Source organism: Mercenaria mercenaria, chromosome 12 (genome assembly GCF_021730395.1).
Source record: "Mercenaria mercenaria strain notata chromosome 12, MADL_Memer_1, whole genome shotgun sequence".
Lineage (NCBI taxonomy): Eukaryota > Metazoa > Mollusca > Bivalvia > Venerida > Veneridae > Mercenaria > Mercenaria mercenaria.
Window position 1 is genome coordinate 28,801,505 of NC_069372.1, and position 18,811 is coordinate 28,820,315.

At 34.5% G+C, this 18,811-nt stretch overlaps 1 protein-coding gene across 1 annotated transcript in view; it reads right to left on the minus strand.

The window, feature by feature from the left end:
• LOC123533871 (TBC1 domain family member 10A-like) overlaps positions 1 to 17,313 on the minus strand; it is a 79,326-nt gene extending 62,013 nt beyond the window's left edge. Inside the window, exon 1 of the mRNA XM_045315815.2 lies at positions 16,559 to 17,313. Coding sequence (XP_045171750.2) covers positions 16,559 to 16,887 — 329 coding nt within the window. The 5' untranslated portion in view covers positions 16,888 to 17,313. The remainder of the gene's footprint in view (positions 1 to 16,558) is intronic.
• Positions 17,314 to 18,811: the final 1,498 nt, after the last annotated feature.

The window sequence follows — 18,811 nt, forward strand, 5'->3', positions numbered from 1 at the left end:
CCCAGGGCGGGGCCATATTAGACCCCAGAGAAATAATTTGAATCATCTTGGTAGAGGACCACTAGATAATGCTTCATACCAAATATCAAAGCCCTAGGCTCTGTGGTTTTGGACAAGAAGGTTTTCAAAGTTTTTCCCTATATAATTCTATGTAAATTATAGAAATAAACAAAGGGCCATAACTCACTCATAAATTGTTGAACCAGTCTGATTTTCAGGGGGACACAACTAGGGTAACAATACATCATTCTGACAAAGTTTGGTAAAAATCCCCCCAGTAGTTTCTGAGGAGATGCGATAACGAGAAATTGTTAACGGACGGACGGACGGACGGACGGAATGACGGACGGACAGACCACGGACGCAGAGTGATTTTAATAGCCCACCATCTGATGATGGTGGGCTAAAAAAACCTTGTGACATCTCTAGAGGCCATATTTTTCACGGGATCTGTATGGAAGTTGGTCTGAATGTTCATCTTGATGATATCTAGGTCAAGTTCGAAACTGGGTCAACTGCGGTCAAAAACTAGGTCAGTAGGTCTAAAAATAGAAAAACCTTTTGACCTCTCTAGAGGCCATATTTTTCAATGGATCTTCATGAAAATTGGTTTGAATGTTCAACTTGATGATATCTGGGTAAAGTTCGAAATTGGGTCACGTGTGGTCAAAAACTAGGTCAGTAGGTATAAAAATAGAAAACCTTGTGACCTCTCTAGAGGCCATATTTTTCACGAGATCTTCATGAAAATTGGTGAGAATGTTCATTTTGATGATATCTAGGTCAAGTTTAAAATTGGGTCATGTGCCTTCAAAAACTAGGTCATTAGGTCAAATAATAGAAAAACCTTGTGACCTCTCTAGAGGCCATATTTTTCATGGGATCTGTACGAAAATTGGTCTGAATGTTCATCTTGATGATATCTAAATCAAGTTCAAAACTGGGTCACATGAGCTCAAAAACTAGGTCACTATGTCAAATAATAGAAAAAAAACGATGTCATACTCAGTTCAAAACTGTGTCATGTTGTGACAGGTGAGCGATTCAGGACGATCATGGTCCTCTTGTTACAGACTGGGGTCATGATGGTAAAAAAGTATGCAAAATATGAAAGCAATATCTCAATGGACTTTGAAAATATTTGGGGTGATACGCAAACATTAACATTACAAAAAGCATATTCTAAGTCGAAAAGGGGCCATAATTCAGTCAAAATGCTTGATAGAATTGCCTCCTCCTTTTTACAGACTGGGGTCATGATGGTAAACAAGTATGCAAAATATCAAAGCAATATCTCAATAGACTTTGAAAATATTTGGGGTGGTACACAAACTTTAACATTTGTGTGACGCTCACGCTCATGCCGGGGCTAGTAGGATAGCTCCCCTATTCTTCGAATAGTCGAGCTAAAAATTAAACAAACTAATTAATGTGTGTTGTAACTGTTGTAACTGAATGGACTGTGAACTGACTATGTACTAGATTTTGCATTTGTATATATTTGTAAATAAATCGTAAATTTTTCTACCAGCAGTGTTACATTTCATGAAAATGTCTTTCAAAATGAATTACCAGTACTAGACCTACAGTATTTATTTTTAACTCTGATTTTTTATCATGCACGGTAATGAAAATATATCAGATTTAAACATAAATCAGCTGCGCCAACTTCTCTGTCCTAGATTCCAACCTAGATAATGCAACCAAGACAGAACTGACGAGATCGATATGCAATTGAGTCGTTAGTTATGACGTAGTAAATGCGGTAGCTATTACCCATGCACAGAATTTACTCCCAGTTTATGCAACCGCAAAAATTAATTCCTGCTTTTCTCGAAGGTTGCAAACATAAACAAGAGCACCACCTTGCGGGTGCTGACGCTCATCTGATTTTTTTTGTGTAATAGAAATATTGTCCTACCCATAATTTTCTAAGTCTAAAAAGGGCCATCATTCTTGCAAAAAGCAGGATAGAGTTATGTTTCTTGATGTTCAGTGTCCACTTATGATGGTGAAAAACTGTTGCAAGTTTCAAAGCAATAGCTTTGATAGTTTATGAGAAAAGTTGACTTAAACATAATACTCAACCAAGAAAATTATTTTCTAAGTCCAAAAGGGGCAATAATTATTGCAAAAAGCAGGATGGAGTTATGTTGCTTGCTGTACAGGGTCAGCTTATGATGGTCAACAAGTGTTGCAAGTTTCAAAGCAATAGCTTTGATAGTTGAAGAGAAAAAGTTGACCTAAACATAAAACTTAACCAAGAAATCTGATATTTTCTAAGTCCAAAAGGGGCCATGAATCTTGCAAAAAGCAGGATAGAGTTATGTTTCTTGCTGTACAGGGTCAACTTATGATGGTGAACAAGTGTTGCAAGTTTTAAAGCAATAGCTTTGATAGTTTAGGATAAAAGCTGACCTAAACATAAAACTTAACCAAGAAAACTGATTTTCTAAGTCCAAAAGGGGCAATAAATCTTGCAAAAAGCAAGATGGAGTTATGTTTCTTGATGTACAGGGTCTGCTTATGATGGTGAACAAGTATTCCAAGTTTCAAAGCAATAGCTTTGATAGTTTAGGAGAAAAGTTGACCTAAACATAAAAATTAACCAAGAAATCTGGTATTTTCTAATTACAAAAGGGGCCACAAATCTTGCAAAAAGCAAGATGGAGTTATGTTTCTTGCTATACAGGGTCAGCTTAAGATGGTGAACAAATATTCCAAGTTTCAAAGCAATAGCTTTGATAGTTTAGGAGAAAAGCTGACCTAAACATAAAACTTAACCAGGCAATGCCGACGCAGACGCCGACGCCGACAACCGCTCAAGTGATGACAATAACTCATCATTTTTTTTCAAAAAATCAGATGAGCTAAGAAGACAGATATAAACTAGGCCCATTTTAGGGCAAAACCGCAAAAAATTTTGCCCGCAGAATTAACCCGCTATACGGCAATTTCAATTACTTTACCCAGACTTTAGAAATCACTGAGTGACCAACACTTTCTGTGACTACAATAACTTTTAAAAACTGAAATTTACACAAATTTCTGACACTGTACTACAGCAGAAATTGGGTTAAACCTGATAGACAACTTTTTCTTTTGATGTGTGCCCGGTGTGTGACGTCACTGCTGATGTTGTGATGACATGTATTTAACTCTGGGACCAGTGCAATACACACTTGTTAGTTAAAAAGGGACTGTGAAATGCTTTTACGGGTTTTAGTGTTTTCATTGCACATAGCACTGGGATCTTGATTTAGTTTTTGCTGGGCCAATTTAGAATATGAAATGATTGAACTTTTTTGAAACTGTAAAGTTCATAATTAATGGGTGTTTGGTTTGGTCAGTGATTAGGAAATTTTTAAGATTGAAAATATACATTGTACTATAACAATTTACAGTAATCACATTATATAGATTCACAAGGATATTAAGAAACTAGATTCACAAGGATAAGAAAACAGATTCACTTATATTTTCAGTGGATTTGTTGTTTATTTTAATTTAATAGACTTAAATTAAAGTTAAATAAAATTTAACAGACTTAAACAAAGACAAGAAATTATTTAAAGACAGTTTAAAGTATATTTAGTTCCTTTTTCAAATTGCAAAACATGGTACTAATGTCTCTCCTGTTTCCCTGAGATCTCTTCACTTCTCCCTAAAATTTCTCCACCTCTCTAATCTTAGCTTCTCCCTAAAATCTTAGCCCTGAAGCTATGAACCAACAATTTATGTAAGGAGCCATGTAATAGATAATTACATAAAATTATTTTAAAAAATCAGGCCATTATAACTCAAGAAAGTTATGGCACTTGTGTTATATGATGAGGGTGATAACGTGAAACAAGAGCTGTCTCCATAGGATGACACATGCCCCCGATGGCACTTTGAATGAATAGTTATGGCCGATGTTAGAGTTTAGGACCTTAAACCTACGGACCTGGGTCTTGCGCGCGACACGTCGTCTTACTGTGGTACACATTCATGCCCAATAATTTTAAAATCCATGCATGAATGACAAAGATATGGACCGGACACGCCCATCAATGCACTATCATGAAATATGACCTTTAACGTCTAAGTGTGACCTTGACCTTTAAGCTACGGACCTGGGTCTTGCGCATGACACGTCGTCTTACTGTGGTACATATTCATGCCTAGTTATTTGAAAATCCATCAATGGATGACAAAGATATGGACCGGACACGAATGCACTATCATGAAAAATGACCTTTAACGTCTAAGTGTGACCTTGACCTTTGAGCTACGGATCTGGGTCTTGCACGCGACACGTCGTCTTACTGTGGTACACATTCATGCCAAGTTATTTGAAAATCCATGGATGACAAAGATATGGACCGGACATGAATGCACCATGCATCATGAAAAAGACCTTTAACGTCTAAGTGTGACCTTAACCTTAGAGCTACGGATCTAGGTCTTGCGCGTGACACGTCGTCTTACTGTGGTACACATTCATGCCAAGTTATTTGAAAATCCATCCATCAATGACAAAGATGTGGACCGGACACGAAAATTGCGGACAGACTGACAGACCGACAGACGGTTCAAAAACTATATGCCTCCCTTCGGGGGCATAAAAACTATTTAAAATTTTGATCAAATCTAGTTTGAACCAAGTGAATGAAGTACTTGTTGCAATGCAATACAAAGTCCCCTACTGGTTCTCTACTGCAGTCACGGGGGAGAAACTGTTACACAGGACTCGGTTATGGAGGATACTTTGTTACAGAGTTAAGATGCTGCTGCTACAGTACAGCAATCGCGGCACCTTCAAAAACCCTTCGACCCTCGTGGGTAAAAAAAATTCCGGGTGTTCAGTTGCGATGGCTGGACACCTGTCGGCCCTTGCGGTTATGATCACAGCAGTTCACAGTGGACGGCCGCAAGGATTCGCAGTGTTCACACGAGGGACCATCGCGGTCAACGTTTTATTTTAACATTAAATATTTAACAGTGTATTGTAGCACTTAATTGTTAAACTTATTTTCTATAATGTATTTATTATAAATATACAATGTATATCATTTATTCCTTTTACTCGTCTACCTTTATCGCGCCTTTTTTTGTATAGAAACTGTTGTTATCTACGTTCGATATTTTCATGTTTTGATTTTAGTTTATTGTCATTTACAATAAAACCTTTTTCAATAAATTATATCCAAATAGCAAGTAATTGTGTGAAGGGATGTTTTACACACACATTGTATCGAATTGTGATACATTGATTATATTCACAAGATATTTTCATATAATTGCCTGTTATTTATATATGTACTTGTCAAATTTTGACACGCTGTCGGCGTACTTTAAATAGAAAGGGCTCGCGCATAATCGTAAGGGTTAATAACAAAATAAAATAGCCGATAGAAGTTTTTTTATCTCTGAGTGAATATTATAATTTGTTTCCGTTTTCTCAACTGTTACAAAATCTAGACACAGTCAGACCACCGTATGCATGTAAGAAATAATCATTCTGTGGATCGGTATCAAATAAGATATACTATTTCAAAATCGAATATCAAAGTATATCACTTTAGAACTTCTAATCTGACGAACATGATTTTTTTTTTCTCTTACATCAGCTCGAGGATTTGAGCAATTGTTTCATTACTATAACATATTAATTTTTATATATTTTGCAGGTACAGCTCTTTGTTAAATTTATTTTCATTCCAATCTTGTGTTCTTCTACTAACAATACCTAACAGTTATATTGTTTAGCGCTTAACGGTTTATCTTTGTTCTGAATTTGGCATAGAATTAAAAGATTATAACATAGGTAAGTTGCTAGGTTTCTTTTTCTAATAAATTTATTTGCATTAACGACTAAAAAGTTACTTTAAAATTAAAAAAAAACAACGTTCTGTTTTGTAACGAATTTTTATTGCCAGTAACAACATTCTGTTATATTTGGTACGAAAATGTCTGCATAATAGATTTTTTAAAAGTGCACAAGTTTTCCAAGTGAATATACAGAAACAGTGTACAAAGGTTCTCTTTTAATGTTTTTAAAAGTAAAGGTCTAGTGCTTAAGGTTCAATGATCAATGAACATTTCTATATATTTGTGTGAATTTTTCAGTAATCTTTATTTTATTAAGGAATTAATGTAAAATGATATGTTGGATGAAAAGTTTAGTGGTCTTTGGAAGTATTGAGCACACATTCTGAATGTTTTTTCGTGTCTATTTCAGGTAAAGACTACGCAAGAATTAGTGTCCGATTAGTTTTCCTGCAATATTCCTGCACAAGGAGTTTTTAACGTTTTCCTATGAATACATACTTGTCTAAAGTGTTCCCGTCATTGTTCTATCCTTACCATATATGGCACATTTTTATTAAGCAGTATTAGTACTACAAGTATGTGGGCCTCTGACGAACTAGAAGATAAGACACAACTGACAAACTGAGAAAAGGGAACTCTGTGGACACAAAATTAGTTTTATTACCATTAAAATTATGAGCTATATATGGCAAGGCCAGAACAAGCAATGAAAGGAACACGAAAAACGACGGGACAACTGGACGCTCCACGACTGGTGACAGCGCTGACAAGACCTAATTGCTTCGAAAAAGCATAATGTCGGAGATATATACTGTCAAAGACAAATAACGTCGGATACATATAACGTCAGAGATATGTAACGTCAGAGATACACAACTATGATTTAGAAATATTGCCAAATGCAGCTTACATATACTACTTGAACTTGTCTGTGACTAAATACCCTTGGGAATTTTTGGTGCTTACCTGACATCCAAAAGACTTCTCAATCAGATTGATATTTCTGTTTCATCATGTTTAGTTTACTCCAGTAGAAAAGGTCATTTATAAGGACACGAATGTGCAGATATTAATTATTATCAGTATATTAGTATCGTCAAATATAAATTTTTCGTAAAAACGATTTTGATATGATGGATATTCTAGAGATGTTTGAATCTTCTTATACTGTAACCACCCACGTTAAACCTTCTGTTGTTTTTTGATATTGTATTGTTTTAATATGCATTTTTTTACATAATTTGTACCTTGTTAAAGGCATCATTGTAAATATGTGATTTCATTTGTATCTGCTTATAAAATATGATTGCATAATGAGTTTACTTTCGTAATTTAATGACAGCTATTGTAATAGTTAAACAAGAGCAACGCCTTGCGGGTGCTGACGCTCATCTGATTTTTTTGTATAATAGAAATATTGTCCTACACATGATTTTCTAAGTCTAAAAAGGGCCATCATTCTTGTAAAAAGCAGGACAGAGTTATATTTCTTGATGTACAGCATCCACTTATGATGGTGAAAAACTGTTGCAAGGTTAAGGCAATAGCTTTGATAGTTTATGAGAAAAGCTGACTTAAACATAATACTCAACCAAGAAAACTGATTTTCTAAGTCCAAAAGGGGCAATAATTATTGCAAAAACCAGGATGGAGTTATGTTTCTTGCTGTACAAGGTCAGCTTATGATGGTGAATAAGTGTTGCAAGTTTCAAAGCAATAGCTATCGCCTCAGTCACAATCAAATGCATTTTTTTGTTTCACTTGGGGTCAAAAAAAAAAGTTTGTAAAACTCTTTTATTTTGAAATCTTAATTTACCATATACCTTGGTTCTACAAAAACAATGGTAGTTGTCGCTTTCTGATAGTTCGACAATATTTTTTTTTCGATATAAAGATGAATCTTCAGGGAAAAAATAAAACAGACATGACCATTTTTCAGGGGTCACGCTGTCGATCGCCACTTGAGCCATTTGCGACAAAAAATTAAATGTGGCTCCGAAATTTTCTAATTGGCGAAAATGGCCCAAAGCTATGTATGTCTGCAAAACTACAAATATTGCCAGTTTTACGAACCAAAAGGTGTGAAAAATCGATAATCTGTGTAGACACAACATCCGTTATTGAAAGGGAGGGAGCCAATTTGCATTTTTTTTTTATTTGATCAGGCAGTTAATTGGTGATAATTAGATTATTGAATAACAAACTGGATAATTATAATCTTCATTTTGTGCACTTGATACGATTTTATGAGCAGTCGGCCGTTAGACAAATTTTCTATGATTGCCGAGGGTTAGTTTGGGCAAAAACAAATAAAAATGCTTTAGACAAGCAGAAATTGTAAGTATTGAACAGCTATGATGATAGAAAAGCAATAAAACATAGGTATTTTATCAAATATTTAATTCTAACTTACGTTTTCCGAATTTGTCACCCGTTTTCGCGACCGTGATTTTCGGATATTTCTGTCATTTCTGACAAGATTTTTTAGTGCAGTCTTAATAAAAAGCCAATAAAAAGTCTACATTTAAGAAAAATATGACAAATGTTGCATAAGGAGCTCTTATTTTGAAGTAATTTTCGAGAATAAAACATGCGAAGGCATCGAACCCCACCCACTTCCAGTAATGTGCAAAATAACACACTGGGTTTTTTTTAAACATTTCTTTTTTTCTTTTTTGACATCTTTATTTTAAATGTGATTTTCAGATTTTTTTTTATTAAATGGCAGATGTTTATAAAAATGATAATTTTATAAAAATAACACAAATTGATTTTTTAAATAGCTTTTTAAAGGGTTACTAAGATTAATATGTAATAACTACATTAATTTCTTGAGTAGTATGAGTACTTTGGTACATATAATGTAGTCCTACAAGAACGTCAATGCTATGCGCTTCGCCGTTGTTGGCCTCATAATTTTATCTTCGGAAAAAGCAGTGGCTCAGAGAAAAAAATTCCCAGTGTGACCCCTGATTTTTAAAGGACTGTTTTATTCAAATAACTCTTTAAGACCCAACAAAATTGTTACCACATGATAAGGTACATAAAAGTAATGTAGAAAACCCCAAAAGCTAATAAATTACACAAAGATTTGTAGTTATTATCTTCTTTTGAAGTTCAAAATTCTAGAAATTTTTGTTTACTACTTGCTTTCAGTTTTTGCATACCTTTTGAAATGCATTTATTCAACTCAAATATGTTATTTTCTAAAAATTCAGTCATTTCTCTTTAAATAATGGTCTCATTTTTGTGATTACGACTATGTTTGGCAGAGATATCGCAATTTTAAAATGAAAGCCGAAATTTACCCCAAAAGTCTACGGACAAGACATCATTGCCAAGTGCTTTCTACATAGATTTTAGAAGACAGTCTTTTAGTTCTTTTGAACTTTTTATGTTTAAAATGATCAAGAACGAGTAAATAACAAACAAATTTATGAAAAGAAGTATAATTGACGGTCTTCGGAATGTGTCTTCGAATAATTGAAGGATTTGAACAACTGTGACTAAATCAAAATGTCATTATGTGACAAGTTCTGTGCTATTGCTTACATAAATTAGGACTAATTGTTTTCATATTTCACTATATACTAAAAATAATGATACTTGGAAGGATCCTCACTGAAATAGGCTGTTAAAATTCTCCTTCAGCTTGGTGTCTACGGACAAGACATTTGACCATAATTTCTGTAAAAGACAGATAGAGTAATGATGTTTCTGATCAATGCTCATATGCATTTAATGGGCTTAAGAACTGACCTTGCAGCCTGTTATGTACACCATTTAGACTATGTTTAGGCTAAAAAAAAAAATATGTGTGGTTCAGGTAACCCGACCGACCCTATTTTTTCATCGCCGACCCTAACACTTTTTTATAGTTTTTTGTGGTTTTTAACCTGGTACGAAAAATATTGAGTACGAAAATATACGAATCAATGCAAGCGTCTTATCGATTACGATTTCAACATGGCAGCGGTTAGTGTTCTCGCCGTGACAGTGGAAAAATGTATTCACGGCGACCAGAAACGCATTATGAAGGCAATGCTTCACTCGTCCCTCGTCGGAGATGTATTTATGGAAATTCATAATCAATCAGACAACTCGAAAACTGGCCATGTAGTAGCCTATTTATAACAGAATGCCACTTAGAATTGCATATATTGTTGAGATGCTTTCCATGTGCATATCTCACAGAATTGTGACCAACTATGTCTGTACCAACTGGCGTCGAAGGGAAAAAAAAAAAAAAAAAAAAAAAAAAAAAAAAAGCCTACCTACCTACCCTATTTTTTTTACCAATGTTACCTGAACCACACATATTTTTATTTTTTAGCCTTATTTATCTGTAATAACTTTTAACCTCAACTAAACAAAATAAACCACAATCTTCCTGAAATTGGATGGTGGAAGAAACCACCTGACTAGACTTTGTTGAGGCAAATATATTTACAAGCTGTTATCAACCATATCAATCAAGAAATGGTAAAAAAGTATAAACACAAAGTTTAACATGATGAACTCTATGAGTTCATCTAAACATGTTCATTAAAGTAGAAACATTAAAAAAGTAGGAAGAACTTGTTAAACTTATAGCTCAGAACAACATCTTAAAAAGATTACAACTGTGTCTTAAATGGAAAACTAATGAAACAAACTCCCTTGCTGACTGCTTAAATAGCTGTATGTTGTAAAATACTCATAAGTAGTCCTGCAAAATAAAATTCCTGTGAATTTTAACCTGTTTACAGAATAATTAAATGTTCACTGTGATAAGTTTTTATCACTTAGTTTTGAGTCAGCTAATGACTTACATATTATGCTTTTTTCTTAAAATTCCCAAGATACATTCTCTTTTTCTAGCCAGTAATATTTTTGATTAATATTGACCTTTTTCCATTATATAAGATAGTACGACCGGAGACAAAGTTTTTTTAACTATCTTTTTATCACATTTACTTCTTTTTTTCATGTTATCACGTATATTAATATTATTTTCTTGGAAAAATACTGGAACAAATGTTAGTAACTCAAATCGTAAATCAAACTATGATTTCAAAATTCTAGACCTCTGCCTCTGATGCATGTGGGGAAGTTGGCAGTTACTTGCAGAGAACATGTTTGTACAGTACAGAATCAATTAACAATTGTTAAGTTACATAACTGAAGTTCTGTTGAAAAAGGGCATTAAACCCCCAAAAACAGACAAATCTAAATAGCTCTCATTTTTTGAAAGGGAGAAAGCTGCAAGGAGACTACGGTAATCACGTAGTACCGGTAAATTGCTTGTAATTTCTTTTTTAAGATGATTTAAACTGCTTCAATTTTATGTGATTTCAGTCAGTTACAGAATAAAAGTTGATAGGCAGATGAATAGAATGAAATCTTGAAAACCAATCACCATTATATCTTGGCCCTGAAGAGCACAGAAATATGCCATCTTGAGTGGATTATAACAAAATGTTAAAGTTGAAAGTGGACAGTCCACACCATGTCTAACAATAGATCCATACTCCACTAGAATATGACCAAATGTCAAATGATTTTGCTTCTATCTTCTCATTCTTTCTGTTTTACTACTAACTTGTAAAAGATTGGGTTTTTTTTGCATTTCAGAGTCTCTTGATTTATTTCAAAGAACTCTTGATATATTTCTAAGGTCCAGTGCTGGTTTTTATTGAAAACAGAAAATATATTGAATAGTATTTGTGCAATGTCTTGTCCGTAGACACTTCCATTGCATGCCTTGTTTTTGCCATAACAAAGGGAGGGTTAGAAAGAAATGTATTATTCCTTTTTTGATAGCTTTTAACATTTATATAAGTCATGTATAAGATTAAAACATATTCTATATCCATTGTACTTCTCAGTTCAGATTGTACACACAAGAATAAATGGGTAACATTTTGCATTTGGAAGAAGTACCGGTAAGTTTCATTAGAAATATATTTATTCTATATTTTGTATAAACATTAAGTGTGGTGTATCATTGAAACTTGATAAATAGCTCCAGTATGATTTTATAAATGATATTTGTCAAAAAAACTTCATTTCTTTAGTGTCTACGGACAAGACATGTGTCTACGGACAAGACATTTTGCATTTCAACAACTATTTATATCTATATAACCCAGCTTAATTCCGTCTAATGTTTATCAACTTAGACACTATCCTAGCAGCTTTCATACCAACAGTGATTAAACTCTAATATTGCATCCTTCACAAAGAAAATAGGTGTCTACGGACAGGACAAAAAAATTGGCGCATTTATCATTGTCTGTTCAGAGTCAAATTTGAGGAGATAAGAAACTTCCACCTGAAAGAATGCTATTATTTTCAGAAGAAGGTAGACTGAAGTTCACACTGAGACAAATAAGACAGTAAAAAAAGAATTATTTTATAATGAAATCACATTATCTGATATGAGGAAGAGCAAAAAGGCAAAATATATAACAAAATGGTCATGTCAGTCTTCAGTACATAACTTCTGTTGTGGGTAACATAGACAGTTGAAATAACTTGCAGCTGAAAGAAGACGAATTTTCCTGTAAACCAAACAGCACACAAAAGGTCTTGCTGGTTCAGGTTTTAATTAAAATGAAAAGGCAAAAAGCACATTTTTAAGGTGAAACAATATAACGCTGAATTTTGGCCTTTTTTCTGTTATTGGACAGCATGGCGTTCGTTTTATATGTTCATCAGCTACCTGATAGTAGTTTTACCTGCAACTTGGTAGTGATATGTAACTCCTGAAGTGCTGAAGACAGAATATTTAAACATGCACTTTTAAATTTGGGTGTATAACATAGAGCACCTAAAAAGTATGCATTTGATTGTGACTGAGGCGTATGATAGTTTAAGAGAAAAAGTAAACCTAAACATAAAACTTAATCAAGAAGTCTGATATTTTCTAAGTCCAAAAGGGGCCATAAATCTTTTAAAAAGCAGGATGGAGTTATGTTTCTTGCGGTACAGGGTCAGCTTATGATGGTGAACAAGTGTTGCAAGTTTCAAAGCAATAGCTTTGATAGTTTAGGAGAAAAGCTGACCTAAACATAAAACTTAACCAAGAAAACTGATTTTCTAAGTCCAAAAGGGCAATAATTCTTGCAAAAAGCAGATGGGTTATGTTTCTTGATGTATGGGTCAGCTTATGATGGTGAACAGTGTTGCAAGTTCAAAGCAATAGCTTGATATTTTAGGAGAAAAGCTGACTAAACATAAAACTTAACCAAGAAAACTGATTTTCTAATCCAAACGGAATAATTCTTGCAAAAGCAGGATGAGTTATGTTTCATTGATGTACTGGTCATTTTATGATGGTGAACAAGTGTTGCAAGTTTCAAAGCAATAGCTTTGATAGTTTAGGAGAAAAGCTGACATAAACATAAAACCTAACCAGGCAACGCTGACGCCGACACCAATCAAGGGATGACAATAACTCGTCATTTTTTTTCAAAAAATTAGATGAGCTAAAAAGATAATGGGTACGAGTAGATTTCTTGGAAGCACAAAAAACACAGCTTTAGAGCCCGCATTTGCAAAGTAGAACCATAGCAAAAATAAAACCTTTTAAGTACACAGAACACTAACATGTAAACTAATAAAAGCTTGAGAGGTAATTAAATGAAAGATGCTGCATCCTTCACCAACCATCACCACCCCAACAAAACCTACCATAAGATGGAACTTCGCTTCACAGTACAGTATGTATAGACAATGGATCGACTGACCAGAGAAAAAATAAACACAGCAAAGTTGACTGCAGAGCTCCAGATAAGATTTTAGGTTAAAGAGTAGTTTACCCCCTAATTTTTTTTTCAAATGGTACTTTGCTCCTTGATTTTTTTTCAAAGGGTATTTTAAAATTTCTAAATGGTTTTTCAGTTTTCAAAATCATTCAAAGGGTAATAACTATGATTTATTATATCATATTATCAAAATCATAAAAATCTTGGTACATACCTCTAGTTTCACTTGCAGTTTTATGTACAAAGCACTGTACTTTCTGTGCCTTGGCAAATAATTTTGTTAAACATGACATGTATGTAATTGAAATGTTTTTCTTACAGTTAACATATACATAGCACTACCTGTGCATTAGCCAATAATGTTGTTAAACATGACACTCCTTGTGTAGTGAATGAACTGTTAAATAACTTTAAAAGTAACAATTTAACAACTAATGCTTGTCACTGAATTTAGTCAGTTACTACATTTAAAGTTAAGGGCACATTTTTGCCTTTTTGTCTCTGGGTTTGTACTGCTGGCAAAGCCTACCCTTCCTTCTCTTTTTCTTTGCTTCCCACAGTTGTACTGCACGTCTAGGCTCATATGAGATGAAAGGAATTTGGCTCATTTGGATTGAAATAAGATTGTCAAGGTTCTCATCTTTCGGAGAGGCTCTGAATTTGTTTTTTAAGTGATTTTGAGTGCTAAAGCTCCTCTCACACTCAACACTTGTAATAGCTATACAAAGACCTATCCTACACAGTTTTGAAAACTCCACAAGTCCCTTGTCAGAATGTATCTGTATAACCCTTTGACAAACAGCTTTAGCTGACAATCCTTTGTAGCATCCTGTTAACATTCCTTTTAACTTTGGCCACTCTTGCACTAATTTGTCCCTATCCAGCAACTTGTCAACATTCTTATTTTCTTCCTGTAATCCACACTCAATATTTCCATGAATAACAGTAACTGTCTTTTCATCACCATAGAACATTCCTAGGGCTTCCACAGCATCTTCACTTTCATTTGGTCCTGAACTATTTACAATGGATGGTTCCAAGACAAGACTGAAATAATTCAATATTGTACTATCTTCTTTTCTAAACCTCTGCTTTATATTTTTCTGTAAACAAGACACATAGCTTTCTCTCAGTCGTTGAACAGTATCATCAGTTTCAATGGTAATGCATGCTTTCATCACTGCCAGGCAGGTCCCATCATTTGACTTGAAATGTTCCAGTTTACCTAAAGTTCCATCTATCAGGGCTTCAACTTCACTGAAAACAATACTTTGTTTTTGTAGCTGCAAGCTTAGGTCAGCCAACTCCTGATGAATATCCAGCATAAAAGCTACAAGAAGAACGGTTTTGTAGTCGGTGAAGTATTTAAACAAACCAATTGAGGTTGTGTTATTTTCAGACTCACCAATGCTTGAAAGAGTTGCACATACAGAGTTATAACTATCATACACTGCAGCAACTGCATTTCTTAGACCAAGCCATCGAATACTATGTGGTTCTTTGATGGTCAGCTGTGGTTCTTCAAGCAGGTCTTGCATCTTCTTCAACTTAGTTGTTCGATTACTGGATGCACTCATAAAATTATAAAGTGAATTAAACTTATCCCTAAACTTTTCAAGTACTTTGTCCTTCTTGATCCAGTCAGACACTGCCAAATTTAAACGGTGAGCAATACAGTGAGTTTGTATTAAGAAAGGGGGATATCTGGACTTTAACTGGACTCCTACACCTGTCTTCTTACCCATCATTGTTGCAGCTCCGTCAGTTGCTAATGAAACCATTTTTGATGCGTCAATTTGGAGCTCATTCAGGTAGTTTATAAGACTTAATTAAGAGCTGCTACAACAGTGTATGCTTTTCCATCTTCCAGACCAATGTTCCCTAAGAATTCTGTTACTGGCTCACCTTTGTTGACATACCTTACACAAATTGAGAGATGCTTTTGCACAGTCAAATCAGTGCTTTCGTTTTAAATCCTAATAGCATAGAAATCTGATTCCCGGATGTGTTCAATCAAATCCCTTTTGATAATAGTACAAATATATTTCTGAATTTCTGAGAGTGTATCCCAACTAAGGTTTCGATATGTGATGGAAGCCCCATTCAACCTTTGTAACTCAAGCAAAGAATTCACTTTTACAGTTGGCAGTTCCTCTGATGCAGCATAGAAAACTGTTCTAAACAATATCAAGTCTTCTTTATCTACTGGCATTCCTAAATCAATATCACTAGTGTCTAATTCATCACCTTTTTGTTCGTCTGTTTGTTTAATTTTGCGTTCGGCATTAATGTGTTCAGTGGACGTGCTATGTCTATCAATGCTATTTTTCTGAATATTTGTTGACCCTTCATTCGCCCAGATAGATCTAACTTTTTGTTTTTTGCAAACACTACATCTTAATATCACTTCATCACCACTACGGTCTATCAAAAGCCAGTGATATTTTAATTGCCAGCCGGTCAGTGTTTTTTCAGACACATCCGCATGAAGCCTCACCTTTTTCTCGGCTTTTTCAACACTTGAACATAATACATCATAAATTACGGATTTAGCAATCCTAAGAGCGTCTTCTGATTCATCCATAATTCAATATACTTGACGAAGAAGAAGCAAATATTTCTTTACGATACCGTCCTCGCTTGGCACGAGACGCCATTTTTGTTTGTTGTATACTCGATTACAATATGGATGTGCTTGATTTACGATACAATTGGAATACGCACTCTAATCGAGTAAAATATGTATCCCGCTTTTTCAATGCGTAACGGTATGCTTAGGATTATTTTTTTATGCGTTTTTCGTAAATTTTAAAACGTATTTACGCAAATATGCATCTTATCTAGAGCTCTGTAAACAGCTTTAATTTAATTGCTAGTGGAAAAATATGGCACTAGCAAAAATTTGCTAGTGGAAAAAAAAAGTTAAATTCGATCCCTGCTTTAGAAATTTATTACAAATACAATGGGAAAGGGAAAATGCTACAATCTCTACTTACTGTTCTGGATCTGTGAATTCTTTGCCACCAACAAACCCGTATCGGTCAGCTTGAGATGTGAAACCATTGAGCAGTCCATCCGTTGCGTCATCCATCTCACTTTCATGCTTTGGTGGCTTATTCTGTATGTGGTTGATTGCTTGTGATTTTTTTGGTGAGCTTGATTTTGATTTCACAGAGTGTTGTGATAAGGACTGTGGGATATGCACATCACTGTCATCCAGATCACTATCTTCGCCTGGCCCACTTCCATCAAAATAAAATCCAGTGTCATAAGAATTTGCAACATCCATCCTTGAAGATGGGCTTGGAGAATTAGCTTTAGCCATAATATGTCAATAGACTACACACCCTTCTGTGCTGTTACTGTCACCATCTCTCATCCTCATTTTGTTACATAACAGAAAGTAGGTACTTGTAGATGTATACCAGAAAAACAATTGCTATCATGGGCACTGATTTCTACTTACTGATGTTCAGATCATTTTCCTGAAGACTGCAAATATTCACAAAAATAATTTATTGCATGCCAGTGGGAGGCAACACTTCAACGGTTCATTTTCGCGCCGCCCTTTAAATCAGTCTAACAGATTTTAATGTCGTTTATATCATTAAACTTGCTTTATTTTCTCGTGCAAATATTAAAGGGTTAATTCAACAGTAATGCCTTCTAATAAACACAGCAAACATTTCTCTTTTTTTTCCTACTTTCTTACACCCGGAAGTAAACAAACGGAAATTCGCCAAACGCATGTCGGCATTTTAGAAAGCTATTCTCACGGCGAACGATGTGATCTGAAGGTTAGAGAACACCAATTGTTTTCCCAATAGACTTCCATTAATATGAAATTAGGTGCTACATATGGCGCGGAAAGCCAGTTAAGTTAAGATTAATAAGGATGCAATTCATGAAAACTCCTGTTATAGATTTAGTGGATAAAACAGTAAAATTGAATATGTCTAGAAATAGTGTGCAACCACAATGATAGCAGACCCAGTTTGATTAGGTAATGAAATGTGCAAAATGTACCCCTCATCATGCCAGTGTTTATTTTTCAGGAGACTACCCCGAGAGTAATTCACTTCAAGCTTTCATCGAAATTGAGTTTATACTTAAAAATACTCAAGCCGAAAACGGATGGTCTTTTCTGTAAAACAATAATAAACAAACATTTAAATACTTTACTTTTACATCTACATCTACATCTTTCTTCCAACTGTTGATTTCTGACTATCACTGGGCGGTGCTGTCAGAGAAACAGTTGTTAAAGAAATGATATGTTACAAATGTTAAGGGAATAAAAGCTAAAAAGATAGTATGCTACTGTTAAAATAAGACAGAAGCAATGCAATTACATACTGACTGTAACATTTACTACTCTTTAGCTAGTCTACACTTCCCATAATTCCATATATCTGATTGTAACATGATAACATTCCCGCCACTGTTAGCCCGCACTTCCGAGATGTAGATTAAACTATATAGACGCACTTCTGGTGTTGTTGTCTTTTGACACCGCCAGCCTCTCTCTAAAGATACTGAGACTGGGGATAGATTTGACATAGGTTGGTAGGGAGTTTCAGAGTCGGATGGTCCTTGGGAAGTAGGCGTTAGAAAAGTACCGAGTGTGAGACATGGGGATTAAGTAATTTACATCAAAACAGGGATATGCCCAATTATAATTGTAATTTAATTAATTATAATTAATTACAAATTTTTATCTAATTGAAAATAAAGAATAATTAAGCACAAACTAAATTAAAGTAATTGAAATTAATTAAATAATGACTTAGATTTGGGTTGTAATTGTCAATTAAATCTAATTACTTTCAATTACTTTGGCTTTTTTACTGATCAATGGGCGTGTGAAATTTTCACAGTGACAGCAAATAGCTGACAGGTATTGCTGTATCAACAATCAGGTGTTAGAGGTGTTAATCCCTATTCAGTTCTGTTAAGTGTGAACACTGGGTGAACATTTTAGTCACTAAACCTAATAATTAGGAATGTACAGAAAAACTGATATTGAAACTTGTCATTCTGTCGTGGTATTACACATAGTCATGATAGTGCACATCATGAATTCATCAGCTCTCAAACATTTTATCCTTCCAAAGGATACTAGTGAAAATTTTCAAGCAAAATGCAGACACTGCTCAAGGGAGTACAAGGGCAGTCTACAAGTTACTTCAAATTTTATCACTCATCTGACTGAATTCCAATATGTTTTCTTGCTGACATTTGCTGATATT